The following is a 16,896-nucleotide window of genomic DNA, read 5'->3' on the forward strand; positions in this document are numbered from 1 at the left end:
ACGATCCAGTTTGTCAGTATCCTTAAATTGCCCAGAACTGGACACAGTACTCTAGGTGTGGTTTGACCAAGGCAGACTAGAGCAGGACTATTACTTCCCTTGATTGGGACACTATACCTCTGTTGTTTTTAAAGAGTTGCCTCTCTATAGTGCAGATTGGGAACTTCAGGCCTGCAGGTCATATGTGGCCTCTAGTGGATCCTTTGGATACAGCTGCTCCCCATGCAGCATTTAAGCTTAGGAAAAAGGATATCATTCATGTAAATAGAAGTTTATTTCTAAGCATAATTGCTGCTTAAGCTGAGTGGTGGTGGTTTGCAGCCCACAAAGATGAGGGCTAGAGTATAGGATCTGTCTACAAATCCTAAGCACATTGAACTTCTGCAAAAGCATAATTTTCCATGCCTACTTTCATGGCCCTAAGCCTCAAAAACTAAAAAGAAGGTAGAGTGCTGTTGTGCTCAAGTCTAGCTTGAAGGCTTCCCATAGGCATCTGGTTGACCTCTGTGAGAACAGGATACAGGCCTAGATGGGTCAATGGCTTGATCAAGCAGTCTCATCTTAAATTCTTATCTCTCCAGTATACAGGGACTGGAGGACAGAAGATACGGCTGCTGATAAATTGATATTTATAGGGCCTTATGAAATCATTGCAGTAGAAGCTGCATTCTATTCCCAGCTAGTGAGTTGGTGGGATGTGGCCATCTGTATAGTCTTGCTCCCTCTCATTGTTTTCCACCAGCGACTTAGAATAACTTTATTCTTTTGAACTTCAATTAATTGTTTCTCTCACCCCCTATGGGCTTTTACTGTTTGCATTTGATTTGATTCCTAATTTGCATTTGATTTATGCTTGCATTTCATTTGTGTTTGTTCTTGATTGTTGCTTTTTAACATTTAACTGCTGTTGAGTCTTAATGCTGCATTTGTATTTTATTGTTATTTTTTTCGATTGATGGATGCTACCTCAGGTGCCTTAAAGCGCAAATGAGATATTAAATATATTAATAAATACTAGTAGGAGCAACACTATCAAACAAAGTGATTATTTGCAGGATGTTTTATACACCATAAAACCACCTTTCACAAAAAGACTGTAATCACACCAAAATTCAAAGGCCAAGAAAGAGTTGTCAAGCCTTCAGATTTTGCATTAGACCATAATTGGAAAAGAAAGAAAAAGAGGATAACAAAAGCTGCAATGCTAAAACACACATACAGAGGAGTAAGCCTCACTAAACCCAGTGGGACTTACTTCTGAGGAAACATGCAGAGTGCTCTACTGTAAGTCTATAAAAATACATATATTGAATTGTGTTCTACTGTGGAGAAACTTTGCCGCATCTTGAAGAGGAAGCAGGGGCAACAGCAGAAACTTCTAGATCAGTTTCATCCGCTTGATTGGAAGCACGTGGATTTTTCCCACACAGGAGACACCTAGCGAGACAATCGCGGAACTGGAAAGGAAAAGTACAAATTTACTTTTGGCTCATGCCACATTACATCATTCATATACATACATACATACATACATACATACATGCACTTGTGTGTGTGTATTGCTGTGAGACACGTAAAGACTGTACCCAACCATACCTGCCAAGTTGCTGTCAGAGAAATAAGGGACCAGGCCGGAAACAGCAGACCTGAAGTAGCGCTGCCGCCATTTTTGAACTGGGCGGAGCATGCTCAGAAGTGACTTTTGATGCTGCTTTGCCCAGTTCCAAAATGGCCGCTGTGCCAGAAGTCGCACTGCAGCCAATTTGGAAATGGGCAGAGCAGCATCAAAAGCATAGCTGCCAAGTTTTCCCTTTTCTCGAGAGGAAGCCTATTCAGCATAAGGGAATTTCCCTTAAAAAAAGGGAGAACTTGGCAGCTATGATCAAAAGTCGCTTCTGAGCATGCTCCGCCGAGTTCCAAAATGGCTGCCGCGCCAGAATAAACCGGGGAAAAACAAAAAAATCCATTTTTCCCCCAGCTAGGAACAGCTGGAAAAACAGGGATTTCCCGGGGAAAACGGGAGACTTGGAAGCTATGTACCCAACATTGCAGCTTTTGACACCGACCATAACATCCTTCTGGACCGTCTAGAGGGGTTGGGAGCTGGGGGCACTGTCATACAGTGGTTCCACTCCTTCCTCCTGGGCCGTGTTCAGAAAGTGGTGGTGGGGGAAGAGTGTTCAGACCCCTGGGCCCTCACTTGTGGGGTGCCTCAGGATTCTGTCCTCTCCCCCATGCTTTTTAACATCTATATGCAGCCGATGGGAGAGATCATCAGGGGGTTTGGGCTGGGTGTTCATCAGTATGCGGATGATACCCAGCTCTACCTCTCTTTCAAATCAGAACTAGTGAAGGTCCTGTGTGAGTGCCTGGAGGCGGTTGGAGGATGGATGGCGGCTAACAGATTGAGATTGAATCCTGACAAGACAGAAGTACTGTTTGTGGGGGACAGGAGGCGGGAAGGTGTGGAGGACTCTCTGGTCCTGAATGGGGTAACTGTGCCCCTGAAAGACCAGGTGCGCAGCCTGGGAGTCATTTTGGACTCACAGCTGTCCATGGAGGCGCAGGTCAATTCTGTGTCCAGGGCAGCTGTCTATCAGCTCCATCTGGTACGCAGGCTGAGACCCTACCTGCCTGCGGACTGCCTCGCCAGAGTGGTGCATGCTCTGGTTATCTCCCGCTTGGATTACTGCAATGCGCTCTATGTGGGGCTACCTTTGAAGGTGACCCGGAAACTACAACTAATCCAGAATGCGGCAGCTAGACTGGTGACTGGGAACGGCTGCCGAGACCACATAACACCGGTCTTGAAAGACCTACATTGGCTCCCAGTACGTTTCCGAGCACAATTCAAAGTGTTGGTGCTGACCTTTAAAGCCCTAAACGGCCTCGGTCCATCCCCCATCGTTCTGCCCGGACGCTGAGGTCCAGCGCCGAGGGCCTTCTGGCGGTTCCCTCACTGCAAGAAGCAAAGCTACAGGGAACTAGGCAGAGGGTCTTCTCGGTAGTGGCACCCGCCCTGTGGAACGCCCTCCCATCAGAGGTCAGAGAGATAAACAACTACCTGATATTTAGAAAATACCTAAAGGCAGCCTTGTTTAGGGAAGTTTTTAATCTGTGATATTTGACGTATTTTAATGTTTGTTGGAAGCCTCCCAGAGTGGCAGGGGAAGCCCAGACAGATGGGTGGGGTATAAATAATAATAATAATAATAATAATAATAATAATAATAATAATAATAATATTTAAAGGGAATGCCATGTGCATAATTAAATTTCCTCTTCTTTCCCTGTTCATTTCTGCCACTCCTCCCCTTGCATCCTCAAATATCAGCTCTGGAGGGATGAAGGAACCCTATGAAGCAGATTTTTGGGAGGTAGGGGGAGGAGGAGAGGGAATGGAGCCCCACTGGCACAGCATTGGATAAAGCCCAGCATGTTTGGTACGTTACAACCTGTCGCATACAACTAGGGTTGCCACTGTGAAACCCCAGCCCTGCTCCAATGCCTTAAACAGCAGCCTGAGGCATGGAGGGTCAGCGCCCAGTGCAGCGGAAACAGTTGTGCTGCCCAAAATCTGCCTCTGAGATAAGGACAGGGGGCATTGAGACAAAAAGGATGAAGGAAAGGTTCAGAAGAGGGAATTGATTTATGGGGGTGGGGGTGGGGGTGGGGGTGGGGGTGGGGGTGGGGGTGGGGGTGGGGAGATAAAACCACAAGTTTTCAAAACAAACCAGAACAAAAAGTAAAATTGATTTGGGATTTAGAACATGGTTTTTGCATGCCAGCAGTTTAGAAAACAGATTCTCCCTGCATATTAACAGCTAGAATAGGGTAGTCCTCCTCTTTCTCTAAAGTAGGGTTTTTTCCATCTGTGGCTTCATGGGGGTCCATTAAATGGTTGCAAAAAAGAAAGCCCCTCCCCATTGTCATAAAACAAATTGTATGCAAAATTTTGTGCCTATATTTATATGCATTTTTCTAGGGAGGGGGTTCCATAGTTTTCATCAGATTCTCAAAGGGGTTAATGATCCCCAAAATGACCACTGCTCTAAAGACAACATATTATTATGTATGCTATGTCATATATTTCTAAGCAGTAAGTATTTATCTTCTTTAAGTATGTATGTCAAAAGACTCATTTACTATTAAAATGATATTTAAGTCTAAATATCACAGAGTTAGGCATGCTTAAGACCATTGTATTCAATGGGCTCAGTGCTTCCTAGCTCTGTTGAGGGTTTTTTATTTGTTATTAATATCAGCATTAAGCAGTTCATACTATTTTTATGCACTGATGAAAGTTTCAAAGGCATTTTTAATGCTATAATAGATTAGGATCTTATTTTGCGTAACTGGGCAAAAAATCCTGAATGTTAATATAATTGTTACTGAGACAAGTGCATGAAGAAAACAGAAAACGCATCCTTGATAAATCATTATAATAAGAATACAACTTTAATTCATTTAGCCACAAGGTGGCAGCATAGAAAATAATTCTCTACATACAGCAGGCAGCTTTAAGGCAATCCTGGGACAAACACAAGAAAACAATATTTTGTATTGCTCGATTTACTTCCTGACTAGTGAACAGGCAGCAACGTGTGTTTGATCTGTTGTACAACCTAAAAAGCAGGTCAAGCACATGCAAAATTCTTGGTTAGAGAACATTTCTCTTTTTGCAATGTGTACAATCCCTGTGAGCCTGCTATGAAAGCTGGCATGCCTGAATAGATATATAATAAAAGCAATGTAAGCAATTTTATTTACTTGGGAAAGTCCAGATCTGCAGATAGATGATTCGTGGTATAGTATACTCTACATATAATGCAGGGCGGGGGTTAAGATCAGGGCAGTGGATTTTGTTTTGCAGTGTTCAGAGGAGAGAGCAGAGGGATTTGGAAGTAAAATCCACAGGGTGGTGGACTCCCAATGGATGTTGACTCTATATAATATTTACTCCCAATGGATGTTGACTCTATACAATATTTATACTTTGATTTTCATGCTCCACAGGTCATATTGAGTTTAAACTCACCTGCTTGTTCATAAAAATGTAGATGATTGGATTATAGAACGTGCTGCTTTTTGCCAGGTACATAGGAATGGTGGCTATAATAGGATTAATGTAGATTTGAGGATTACCCACAACTACCAGGGCAAAAGTTGCGTAAGGAAGCCAGCAGATCAAGAATGCCATCACCATGACTATCACCATCCGTGACACTTGAGCTTCCGCTTTAGTTGTTGAGCCTCGTTGAGCTACTCCAACTTTAGCAACCTAGATAAAAATAGCACATTCAATACCTATCAAAAAATAGGACATACATCAATGTAATTACATTTCATTGTACATAAAAGAATAGAATGACAGTTCATGTGGAAGTGCTTAAGAATGTTTTATTCTGCATGCCAGCAGGAAGTTCAGGTCAGCCTTTACAGAGCAAGTTTATTTTGGGATAGAGAGAACAGGAGGCTCTTGTAATAATCTGCTAATTTGCAAATATCCAGTCTGAACAGGTCTTGAGGGATGCAGAAGTAAGTGTATGGATACTGGCAATCTGACATGTAAAGGTGACAATAGCATCCATGGTCTGAGCTGATATGATGTCTTAGAACAGATACAGTTAATGTGGTACCCTCCAGCCATTATAGACTACAACTCCCATCATTCCTGACTGTTGGCCAAGCTGGCAGGGACTGATAGGAGCTGAAGTCCATCAGCATCTAGAGGTTAGCACATTGGGTACCCTTGATTCAATTTGTCTGCCTCCAAATGTTCGCAACTGCGTAGTCTTACGAGTTCACCTAAAAGACATTTGGCTGCAAAAGCTGGGAACAGGACAAGCTGTGAGTACAAGGTTGGGAGGCCAAAGATTGGAAAGCACAGTGAAAATAAGTTCCAGGAGGTAGGGAAGAAATGAGAAATCCAGAGTGACCAAAGTTCTCCCTTAAACGTAGCATATGATGGAAAAAGGCACGCCAGGGGAAATGCAATTTACCAAGAAACAGGAATGCTACAGGGTCTGGACCTGAGAGCTCTAATGTGGCAGCGAGGAAAGCAGTAAAGGCATGGACCAAACTCCATTACTACACGGAAACTGGCCATGTGATGGACAGATAATTTCCTTGTAGGCCTGTTTTTGTTTTTTCATCTGAGCAGACTTTAAAGAAGTGCTTCATATGATATACACAGAAGGTTTGTTTGATAAATGTGAGGGGAAATATCTGTTTTGGAGTAATAATAATAATAATAATAATAATAATAATAATAATAATAATTTATTTATACCCCGCCCATCTGGCTGGGCTTCCCCAGCCACTCTGGGCGGCTTCCAACAGAAAAATAAAACACAATAATCTATTAAACATTAAAAGCCTCCCTGGACAGGGCTGCCTTCAGATATCTTCTAGAAGTCTGGTAGTTGTTTTCCTCTTTGACATCTGTTGGGAGGGCGTTCCAAAGGGCAGGTGCCACCACCGAGAAGGCCCTCTGCCTAGTTCCCTGCAACTTGGCTTCTCGCAACAAGGGAACCGCCAGAAGGCCCTCGGTGCTGGACCTCAGTGTCCGGGCAGAATGATGGAGGTGGAGATGCTCCTTCAGGTATACCGGACCGAGGCCATTTAGGGCTTTAAAGGTCAGCACCAACACTTTGAATTGTGCTCGGAAACGTACTTTAGTTACGAGGGTGAATATAAAAGAAATTGTAAACACTTTTCAAAGCCAGGAATGTGAGAAGCTGCCCTATACCAAGTCAGACCATTGTTCCATCTAGCTGAGTAGTGCCAACACGGACTGGCAGTGACTCTCCAGGGTTTCAGGCAGGAAGCTTTCCCTATCCTACCTGAAGCCACAGAAGACTTGACCCTACGACCTTTTGAAAATTTGAACTAGCAGTGAAAATACCTTACAAATACAATGCAGTCCTTTGTCTCATAGCCACTTCCCCTGCTAACCTGTGGTGTGTGTTTCTGTGCTTGGTTCAGTAGCAGATTGGCAGCCAGAGCAAATTTCACAAACAAGGTGTTGTAATATGTCGTCACTGGTTTGCCACCACAAGCAACCCAACTACCACATTATGCACCAGCTGCAAGGGTAGCTCCACATAGATTAATACACATTTGAGGTTGCCAATGCATGGACACTAGAGGACATCTGCGCCTCCAGTGACAGAGATGGATCTAGGAGCACCTAACTTAATCTTATATTGCACACCTTAATGTGTGTGCGCATGCAGCCCTTGTGAGTGGAAAAAGCAGCCCCAAGGCTACATGTGAATCTGAATCACAGATAAATCGTTAATGAAATTATGCTTTGGTACGGCAAATATGTAAGATACGAGCACCCATGCTTAGTGAAGCCTTAGCACACCAGTTTAACATTTGCCTAAATTCAGATTAAGGGACACGGGTGGCGCTGTGGTCTAAACCACAGAGCCTAGGGCTTGCTGATCAGAAGGTCGGCGGTTCGAATCCCTGCAACAGGGTGAGCTCCCGTTGCTCGATCCCAGTTCCTGCCAACCTAGCAGTTCGAAAGCATGTCAAAGTGCAAGTAGATAAATAGGTACCGCTCCGGCAGGAAGGTAAACGGCGTTTCCGTGCGCTGCTCTGGTTTCACCAGAAGCGGCTTAGTCATGCTGGCCACATGACCCGGAAAAACTGTCTGTGGACAAACATCAGCTCCCTCGGCCAATAAAGCAAGATGAGTGCCGCAACCCCAGAGTTGTTCGCAACTGGACTTAACTGTCAGGTGTCCCTTTATCTTTAAATTCAGATTCCATGTGCTCAGATTCCTTGAATGATGACAGTATGCAACATAAAGTAGCCAATGTTGACCCAGTAAAAAACAATAATGTAGCTCAAGCCCTTGGGCCAGATTGTCTTTTGAATGAGTCGGTACATTTTAATTCTGGAATTTTTTTTAAATGGTGCTAAAACGCTTTTAAGGTCAGCAAATTAAGCAAAACATAATACGAAATGCAGCACTACCTGGCGCAGAGTCCATAGTAGATATCCATAGGAAACCAAGATGGCAGCGAATGGAATTGTAAAGCAGAATAGAAAGTAGCAGATAATATAGGAAACATTAATAGGGTCACTGTTGTACCAGTCTGGAGCACAGGAGGTCATGACGCCTTCCATCTGGTATCCTCCCCAACCAAAAAGAGGGGGAGTGTTCCAAACGAGAGACCAGACCCAGGACGCAGCAACTCCAATCATGGCTTTCCTGGTGGTAAAAGTAAGTGTTCCCATAGGCTTGCCGATCACAATTGCACGGTCTATAGCTATCACTGCTATGGTGCATAAAGCCACAATGCCTGCAATTGCAGTAAAAACATGTTATTCATTCCTTTTAATATTAAGAATATTACTCAAACTGTATCACAACTGGTACATTTGAATTTATGAAGAGCCTAGATGCATTAAAATCCTTACCTTTCTAGGGTGCCAGCATGAGGAATTTGCAACATTCTGCTGTAGCTTTGAATTACATCCTTCACAAGAAATCTTCCTTCCATTGCCAACATTACCTACTTTCAACTAGTATCTCCTAGATCAGGGATGGGGAACCTGTGTGGCCCTCCAAGTGCTGTTGCACCACAGCTCCAATCATTCCCTGACCATTGGCGATTGACTCGTGCTAGTGGGAGTTTGGGTCAAGCAACATTTGGAAGGTCACAGGTTCCACATTCCAGTATCATCACCTGATTCTTCTACTTCTTATTTATTAAATTTGTTAGTTGCTTTATCTTGCCCAAGGCAACCCAAAGCAATTTGCAGACAAACAAACAAAAGCCACATAGGTATATTAAAACCAGGGGAAGAAATACATTGAAAACATCTCCCCACCCCCACCCCCTCTCTTCTAAAAGGCCATAGAAAAGGGACAAAGGCCTGGTTATAGAGAGCTGTTTTTGGCTGCCATCTAAAGATGTATAATAATGGCACCAGGCAAGCCACCCTGGGGAGAGCATTCCACATAAAGCATTCCACATTCCTCTTGTGGAGTGGGCACATGAAGAAGGGCCTCAGATGATGATTGCAGGGTCCGGGTTGATCCTTGACGTATTGTGGTCCTGAGCTATTTAAGGCTTTGTCAGTCTAAACCAGCACTTTGAATTGGGCCTGGAAACTAGTTGGCAGACAGTGCAATTGTGCCAGGATTCGTGTTACAACCTGGCCACTGAATTCTGCCGTCTTTAAAGGCAGTCCCATGTATAACATGTTGAAGTACCGGTAATCTAATTTAGGGGTTACCAGAACTCAGAAACAGACCAAGTGCTAATATATGCAACATTCAGGAAATTCAACTTGGTTACATTTAATTTTAAAAGAAGTTGCCCCATTCCCAAAGTTAAGTTAATTAGTTAAAAGCCAGAGAAGTTACATTTCTTCAGCAAGCTTGGTAGTTATTTAAAAATCATTAATATAGACACAGAAGCAAAGATCATCAGTGCTGAAGCAATGATTCTTCAACATCAACTTCGTTGGACTGGTCATGTTGTGCGGATGCCTGATGATCGTCTTCCAAAGAAACTACTCTATTCCAAACATAAAAATGGAAAGCGTACTGCTGGTGGTCAACAAAAGAGGTTTAAAGACTGTCTCAAGGCAAATCTTAAAAAATGTAGTATAAACTGCTGAAATAACACAGCAAGTTGTGGTTGAACAAAATATGGTACTCCTCTTCCTAGAGGAAAAGATGGGAGAGTGCACATTTTCCTCACATTGTTAAAGATGGCCCATCTATGGGTTAGTAAATGCCAGTTCCTGGGGTAGGGAGTGGAGAAACATCAAAGGAGAGCTGTTGCCTTCATGTTCTGCTATTGACCTTCCTGAGAAAATCTGGCTAGCCAGAGTAAAACAGGCTACATGCACCTTAGGATTGTTCCTATCAAGATGCCTGCTTTGAGAAAACTATCCTCAGAGATTTGTAATTGTGCTGCATTCAATGTTTTTATTTCCCCACTTTTATTTTATTGATAAATACTGGCTTCACTCCTTAGTCAGATATAAAGCTTTGTATTCCAGGCAAATAACTGCAGCTAGTAAAGTGTAATTTCTTATTGATACTTCATCTCAGTTCAACTGTCATCTCTTAATGCACCAGGAAGAAAAGTGTTGAAAACAGTGCAATTTTCATTCACCAGTAAGTGCTATAAAAATTAGAGTTCTCTAAGGACAGCCCATATGAAGTTGAGCTCCTAGGCTGAACAATGGGATGCAAGTAAAAGAACTGATGAGATTATAAAATGTCTTGTTAAGCCATCCCATGAATACTGAGCCACGTTTTAATTACTGCATCATAAAAATAGACAGTGTGGCAAGCTTAGAAATGGCAATGAAGATTGATTTTTTTAAAAGAAAGGATGCTGGGTGCATGATAAAAAGGAAATGTGCATTGTGGGGATAGATGAGAAATAAAGTAGTTTTGTTGTAATGTACATAAAATGCTGTTTGGTTTTAAAAGTGAGCTGGGTCCCTCTAAATAGGCAGTTTGCAGGCATCCTATATGCCTGCTTTATGCTGAAACCCTGTTCATTTGTTCTCTCCCCACTCCCACCCCTTAAATATCATTGCAGCAAAGGAGAAGAAGGAATGACCCAATAGTCTGCGCCCCCCAGGTTTTCTGCAGCTTCCTCCATCCCAGTGTTTGGGAGTGAACGTCTGCCGCAGGGGTTTGCTGTACTCAGATTGGCTCCCCATGCAAAACCTGGAAGAGCAGGGTTCTACATCTTGAATGGAGCCTCCTTGGATAGAGCAGGCTCCCTGCTGGAAATATGCAGCCCCAACATGGAGAAGCCATGGAGACTATAACTTTGTTTCTCTGCGCAGCTACCCTGTGTGACATCCTGCAAGAACTACAGTTCAGGGCAGCTTCCTAACAATGAAATATTCTCAAGTCTTATAGACTGGTCTCATCTACCCAAACTGGCCATTGGGCACTCCTACAAAGGAAGCTGTGTAGAATGATTTTCTGTTTAAGCTGGTTGTCTGCCTGAGCAACAATGGATTTCCTAGCTATGTGGCATTTGGAAGAGTTCTTTGACTTGGGCTCCCCGCTCTGACTCCTTTGCACAATCCTGGTTCCCTGTTCCTATGCTCTGACAGCTGCTTACAGCTCAGCCCTGGCAGTGTCAGAATCTGGGAGAATGGCAGCCATGTAAAGTGGCATAGCCTAAACACAGATTTACTACCGCAATGTAAAGTAGGCCACTGTGACTGGCCCTATGTCACCCAATTCCACTCCAAGCTCAATGCTACACAAAACTACACTGGTATAAACTGGGCACAAAGACAAATGGTATAGTCAAGAATAATACACTTGTCATAAGCCATATAGGGCTTTCTGTCAAACCAGCACCTAGAAATAAACTCGGAATAAAGTATATGATGAAAAGCACTCTAGCTTTTAATAGTTGTCAAGAACAGCCCTACATAGGATGTCTTGTATAGAAATGCAATGTGGTATAGTGGTTAGAGTGTTGGACTAGAACCTGGGAGACCAAGGTTCATACCCCCACTCAGCCATGAAGCTCTCTGGGTGACCTTGGACCAGTCACTGCCTCTCAGTCGAATCTACCTGTTGTAAGGATTAATTGGGGAGGTGGGAATCCATGTACTGTACGTCACCCTGAGCTCCTTGGGAGAAAAGGTGGGATATACATAAATGCAATAAATGAAATGGGGGAAAAGGTTGTCTAGGATCGACATTGCAGAAGTGCAAATGATGCCCACTAGGGTCAATTGCACATTTCTATTTGCAGAGACAACCTTGTATTATTCATCTTTTTTATGTGGTGGATTTTAGAAAGCTTCACAGGGATCAATATACCCCTAATGTAAATGACAGCTTAGTACAAGAGAGGAAAGGACAACATGTCTGATTATAATATAATATGAGGACAGTATATAAGGGCCTTTTGTGGGATATTATATAAATGGGTGGCACTGTGGTCTAAACCACAGAGCCTAGGGCTTGCCGATGAAAAGGTCGGCGGTTTGAATCCCCGCCACGGGGTGAGCTCCCGTTGCTCGGTCCCAGCTCCTGCCAACCTAGCAGTTCAAAAGCACGTCAAAGTGCAAGTAGATAAACAGGCACCGTTCCGGCTGGAAGGTAGACAGCATTTCCATGCAGGGCTGGCTCTAGGCCACCAGGGGCGTCGCTGCGCCCACTGAGAGGCACAGCTGAGGCTGCCCCAGGCGCGCCTCCGTTGTTCAGCGGCTTCAAGCCGCTCTCTGGAGGCGCGCGGGCCTGGGGCCGCCTCTGCCGTGCACAGGGGCGTCGCAACAGGGGGCGGGAAGCGCCCCCTGACCCAGGGCCGGCCCTACGGCAGGCTGGGTGGCGCAGTGCAGCTGCGCCTGCGGCAGCCCCCCTACACGCAGCGCCCGCCCGCCACGCTGGGGGACGGGACGGGACGGGGGCGCCGGGCATGCTTAAGATGGTCCTGTTTCCGTGTGCTGCTCTGGTTCTCCAGAAGCGGCTTAGTCATGCTGGTCACATGACCCGGAAGCTGTCTGCAGGCAAACACCAGCTCCCTCGGCCTATAGAGCGAGATGAGCGCCACAAACCCAGAGTCGTCCACGACTGGACCTAACGGTCAGGGGTACCTTTACCTTTATATAAATAAGTAGTTTGGCTTCTAAGGTTCTCGCCTCCTCTCCCATTCTGTATGTATGCGTAATAGTGGTTTGAAAGTGAGGGTTGCTCAGTTTGCATTTGCGGGCAAAAGAGAAACTTGGTATGTACCACCCAAAGCATTTTGGGTACACCAAGATCTATTAACAATTGTAGCAGCATTTCTGAACTATATGGGACAAAAATATTCTTGTTGTTATAATATTACGTATGCTATTTATGGTGGACAGCTGAAGCTTCAATATGCTGCTTAGCTTTTTAAAATAGTAATACAACAGGGCTTGGGAACAGGATGGGACCTCATTGGTGGCTTGGGAAGGCAGTTGAAGTGGCTTGGATTTTACAGTACGTGGGCAATCTCGTGAAGCCCCTAACTTTACTCTTGAATGGTGCCCCATTCTTCCATTCCACTAGAGTTCCTTCCCGTTCCATTTCTCCTGGCTTGCCCCTTATTTTTTCCTCTAGTTTTGTCCTTGTTTTTAAAACTGTTCCTCCCCCTTCGTTTCCAAGTAGTTTCTGAACAACTGGAAGGGGAAATGTTTTATTTAATTGGTTTTTAATAAATAAGTAAATCTGGTTGTATGGCTTGGCGGGAAAGAGCAAATTGATAGATTCCTGCTGTCTCTCTCTCTCTTTGTGTGTAGAGGAAATGAATTTCCTTCACTGGCTTTCGTGAATAGCAGCTATATTGGTTTTACATGTGTTACATGTGCTTTAACTTAAAAAACAACAACCTGACCATGCCACCAGAAAACTTGGAGGAGCTTACACCTGAAAAGACCTGCATAGGATTGGGAATTCTAATATGAGAGAGCCATTGTGAAAACTGGAGAATGGTGATCTTTATAGGTTAATCCAGGACACATTTGTCTCTGGGTGTGCTCATCAAAGATCCTGGCTCCACCTACCAGGGGAAGGTGGCCATTAACAGAAAAGGGTTGCCAGCATTTGCACTTTGTAACCCAGGCAGATGGGTGGCATATAAATAAATAAATAGCCCTCTGGGGGTTTGCTGGTACACAGTGCATCCATGAACGAAGGTTAAGAAAGAACAGGGAGTTAGATTCCTTGGTGGGCCCTCATTGTGAAGCCCTAGTGCTTGAGAATCATGCCTCTGTTTTCAGAGGGAGTTTACAAGGCTAACTTCATTTCATAATCTTCACTGAAGAAATAGGCTCTTTAGAAATGCTTTGTTAGAACAACTCCCTCCCCATGTTTGGGTCACTGCACTTCCATCCAAGAAAGTGACACCTCATGCTTTCACATGTCAGGAGCTTTTTATATATATATATAAAAACCACACACACACACACACACATTTTGAGCATCACTATAAAAACCCATTTCTTTTCTGAAACAGACTGAAGCTGCTATTTTTGATTTGCTTGCCTGGAGCCAAATTTCTGTCACAACTGTTCTCAAGAAATGCTTCTCTATTGTGAAAAAACTCTTTTATATGTTGACAAACCCTTGATTTTTCTTTGATTTTTTTTTTTTCGCAATAGCCCTTGGTATTGCAACAACTAACAGTATATGTGCTTTCTAGGTTGGCAATTATTTCAGCTGAGTTCTTTGGTAAAGGGCATAGAATTTTTGATAGTGTAGTAGATGACATTTCATCTCAGGAAAATGTTTTGGAAGGAATGCAGCATTTTAAAAACATGCCGGTATCTTGATTAGTAAAGATTTAACATAAAAATGTGAACATGTATGTTTCCTGAGCATATTCTGTTGTCTTGCCAATTAAAACCTAAGTTAGATTATGAATGTTTCATTGCTTTGTTTTGCCATTGTTAAGAGCATGTAGTATGAGTCAGGAAGTCCCTGGATCATATCTTAGCACTGGACTCACTCAGGGGTCTCTATTACTTATCCTCAGCAAAAAAACCCATCCCATGAAACATGAGGATAATAACAAAGGCGTAGCAAGGTCAGGTGGTACTCGGTGCGGAATTTTTTTTGGCACCCCACCCCACATCAATGGCTTGGGGTAGGCTTGGGAGTTGTGGGCGGGCGGGGCGCCTGGGGGTGACATTTGGTGTGTCGCCTGCCCGCAATTCCCAACCCTCCCCCTAGCTGTCAAAATGAAGGCAAAGGGACATAGCTCCCCCCCTCCCCCAATGGCTCAGGGTAGGCTTGGGAGTCGCGGGCAGGCAGTGAACCAAATGTCACCCCCCTCAGCGATGACACCCGGAGCGCTACGCCCCCACCCTCCCTTCCTATATAATAATATGTGACATGATTTACAGGTCTGTTTTAATTTTAAAAAATAAAACTTTATGAGTGTTTATTCCTTAACTAATTCATCATATATCGTCATATCTTCAGCACATTTAAAATGTACTGAAAGACAGTATGCGAAGGTCTTTTAGGGAAAATGCTGCATAATTTCTAAGTGTTATTTTTAAAAGATGGAGGGAAGACAGGGCTTGATTAAAGGAGAAGTGAGGACAGAGGAGGAAACAAACCTACAGGCAAGGCAATCCTGAAGCAGAGGTGGCTTGAAGAGGTGATCACATCCACAGCCCTACAGCTGCTGCTGGACATAGTGAAAGATAAGGAGCAACAATCCTCCTCTTTTCTGCAGCCCTAGCTCTAGGTTGTTAATACACCAAGACTATTCCATAATAAATGGTTTGGAAAATAATTGCCATACACATGGTACATAAGGACAAAAGTTGTTTCTATTTGATAGGTGGTGCACACAGAGAAGCAATGGCGACACTCATTTCCTAGAGTTAAATACAGTCATACCTTGGTTTAAGTACGCCTCGGTTTGAGTACTTTCAGTTTAAGTACTCCGCGGACCCGTCTGGAACGGATTAATCCACTTTCCATTACTTTCAATGGGAAAGTTCGCTTCAGGTTAAGTACGCTTCAGTTTAAGTACTCCACAGACCGTCTGGAACGGATTAATCCACTTTCCATTACATTCAATGGGAAAGTTCGCTTCAGGTTAAGTACGCTTCAGGTTAAGTACGGACTTCCGGAACCAATTGTGTACTTAAACCAAGGTACCACTGTACCAACTGATTGACTGGCAAACAGAGGCAATATTTTGGGGCAGAGGTTCAGGGCACCCCCACAGGAGAATCAGCAGCAGGGCTCCCAAATGCAGCACATTTTGAAGTGACATTACCACCACAGACTATTTAAAATTACCTAACTGCATTACTGATAGCAAAGTCAGAGACAAAGGTCCAATTTGCTCAATTCCCCCCCACCCCATTTTGCACGTATGCAAAGCTAAGAGAGGTGTAATTTTATTTTTAAGCAATAACTCTACCTGTAAAAAGATTGTGATAAAAATATGCATGATATTAAAACACACACATATTAAAAGTGTAAGCATATTTTCTGCAATATGGAGAAAAATAAAGAAGAGACCAGCATTGTTGAAATACTAGCACAGCTAGGAGTCTTACAGAAATCTGTTGCTCTTCCTACCATACAAAGACAATTTAGTTGCTTGTGAACTTTACACATTTTAGTGCCTGGCTGCTTTCTAACTTATGATACAACAAATCAGTTTCAGACAAGTACTCACCAAAAAATGCCATAGAAAAACCTTCGGTGACACAGCCAACTCTACCCAGGTTGTAATACCCAACAGCATTTGTTTCTACATTCAGAGTTCCTCCCAACAAGGCTGCTCCAAGGTCTGCTATGGCTAAATTGACCAGGGAATAGTTAATTGGCTGACGAAGCTGTCTGTACTTAATAGTTACTGCAATAACGGTTATATTCAGAATTACTGATAAAGTGCAAGATATTGCCATGATAATTGCAATTATAGTGTAACCAATACGAGGCATCAAGACCATTCTTCCTGTGCTGACATTCACTGACAAGGGATTGGTGTCCAGAGAATCCATTTGTTGTTAGGACACCAAGCTGAAATAAAATACTATTTGAGCTTTTTTTTTGCGTTGTGCTACCTGTCAGTCTCCAGTCATTCTTTTCTCTAGATGACTATGAAACCCCTTCTCGTTTGATGTTTCAAGAAATACAAGGCATGATATTCCATGGATTACACAACATTTAAAGCAAATCCTTAGATCCGGATTTCTTTGATCATAATTCTCCCCTCATCATTCATTTTCTAATTAATCTAGCACTACACTCATCATAATTACTGCAGCAGAGAAATATGTCTTGCACAGAACTTTTTATTTTTCCTAGGGCTGTGGAGTGCATAATTCATTTTAAGAATGAACCTGTGCAATCTAAATGCATTTGGGAAAGCAGTTTCCTTA

General features: G+C 43.4%; 1 protein-coding gene across 1 annotated transcript; it reads right to left on the bottom strand.

Moving 5' to 3' along the window:
• Nucleotides 1-1,319: 1,319 nt before the first annotated feature.
• On the bottom strand, nucleotides 1,320-16,515 carry LOC118080048 (parapinopsin-like). The gene is made up of 4 exons (XM_035104980.3): nucleotides 16,188-16,515; nucleotides 7,990-8,318; nucleotides 5,039-5,281; nucleotides 1,320-1,457 (listed from the first exon to the last, which is right to left on the bottom strand). The coding sequence occupies exons 1-4, from the start codon at nucleotides 16,513-16,515 to the stop codon at nucleotides 1,320-1,322; spliced, it is 1,038 nt and encodes a 345-aa protein (XP_034960871.3).
• Nucleotides 16,516-16,896: the final 381 nt, after the last annotated feature.

The sequence above is a fragment of the Zootoca vivipara genome, chromosome 2 (genome assembly GCF_965207765.1).
Source record: "Zootoca vivipara chromosome 2, rZooViv2.hap1.1, whole genome shotgun sequence".
NCBI classification, from domain to species: Eukaryota; Metazoa; Chordata; class Lepidosauria; order Squamata; family Lacertidae; genus Zootoca; species Zootoca vivipara.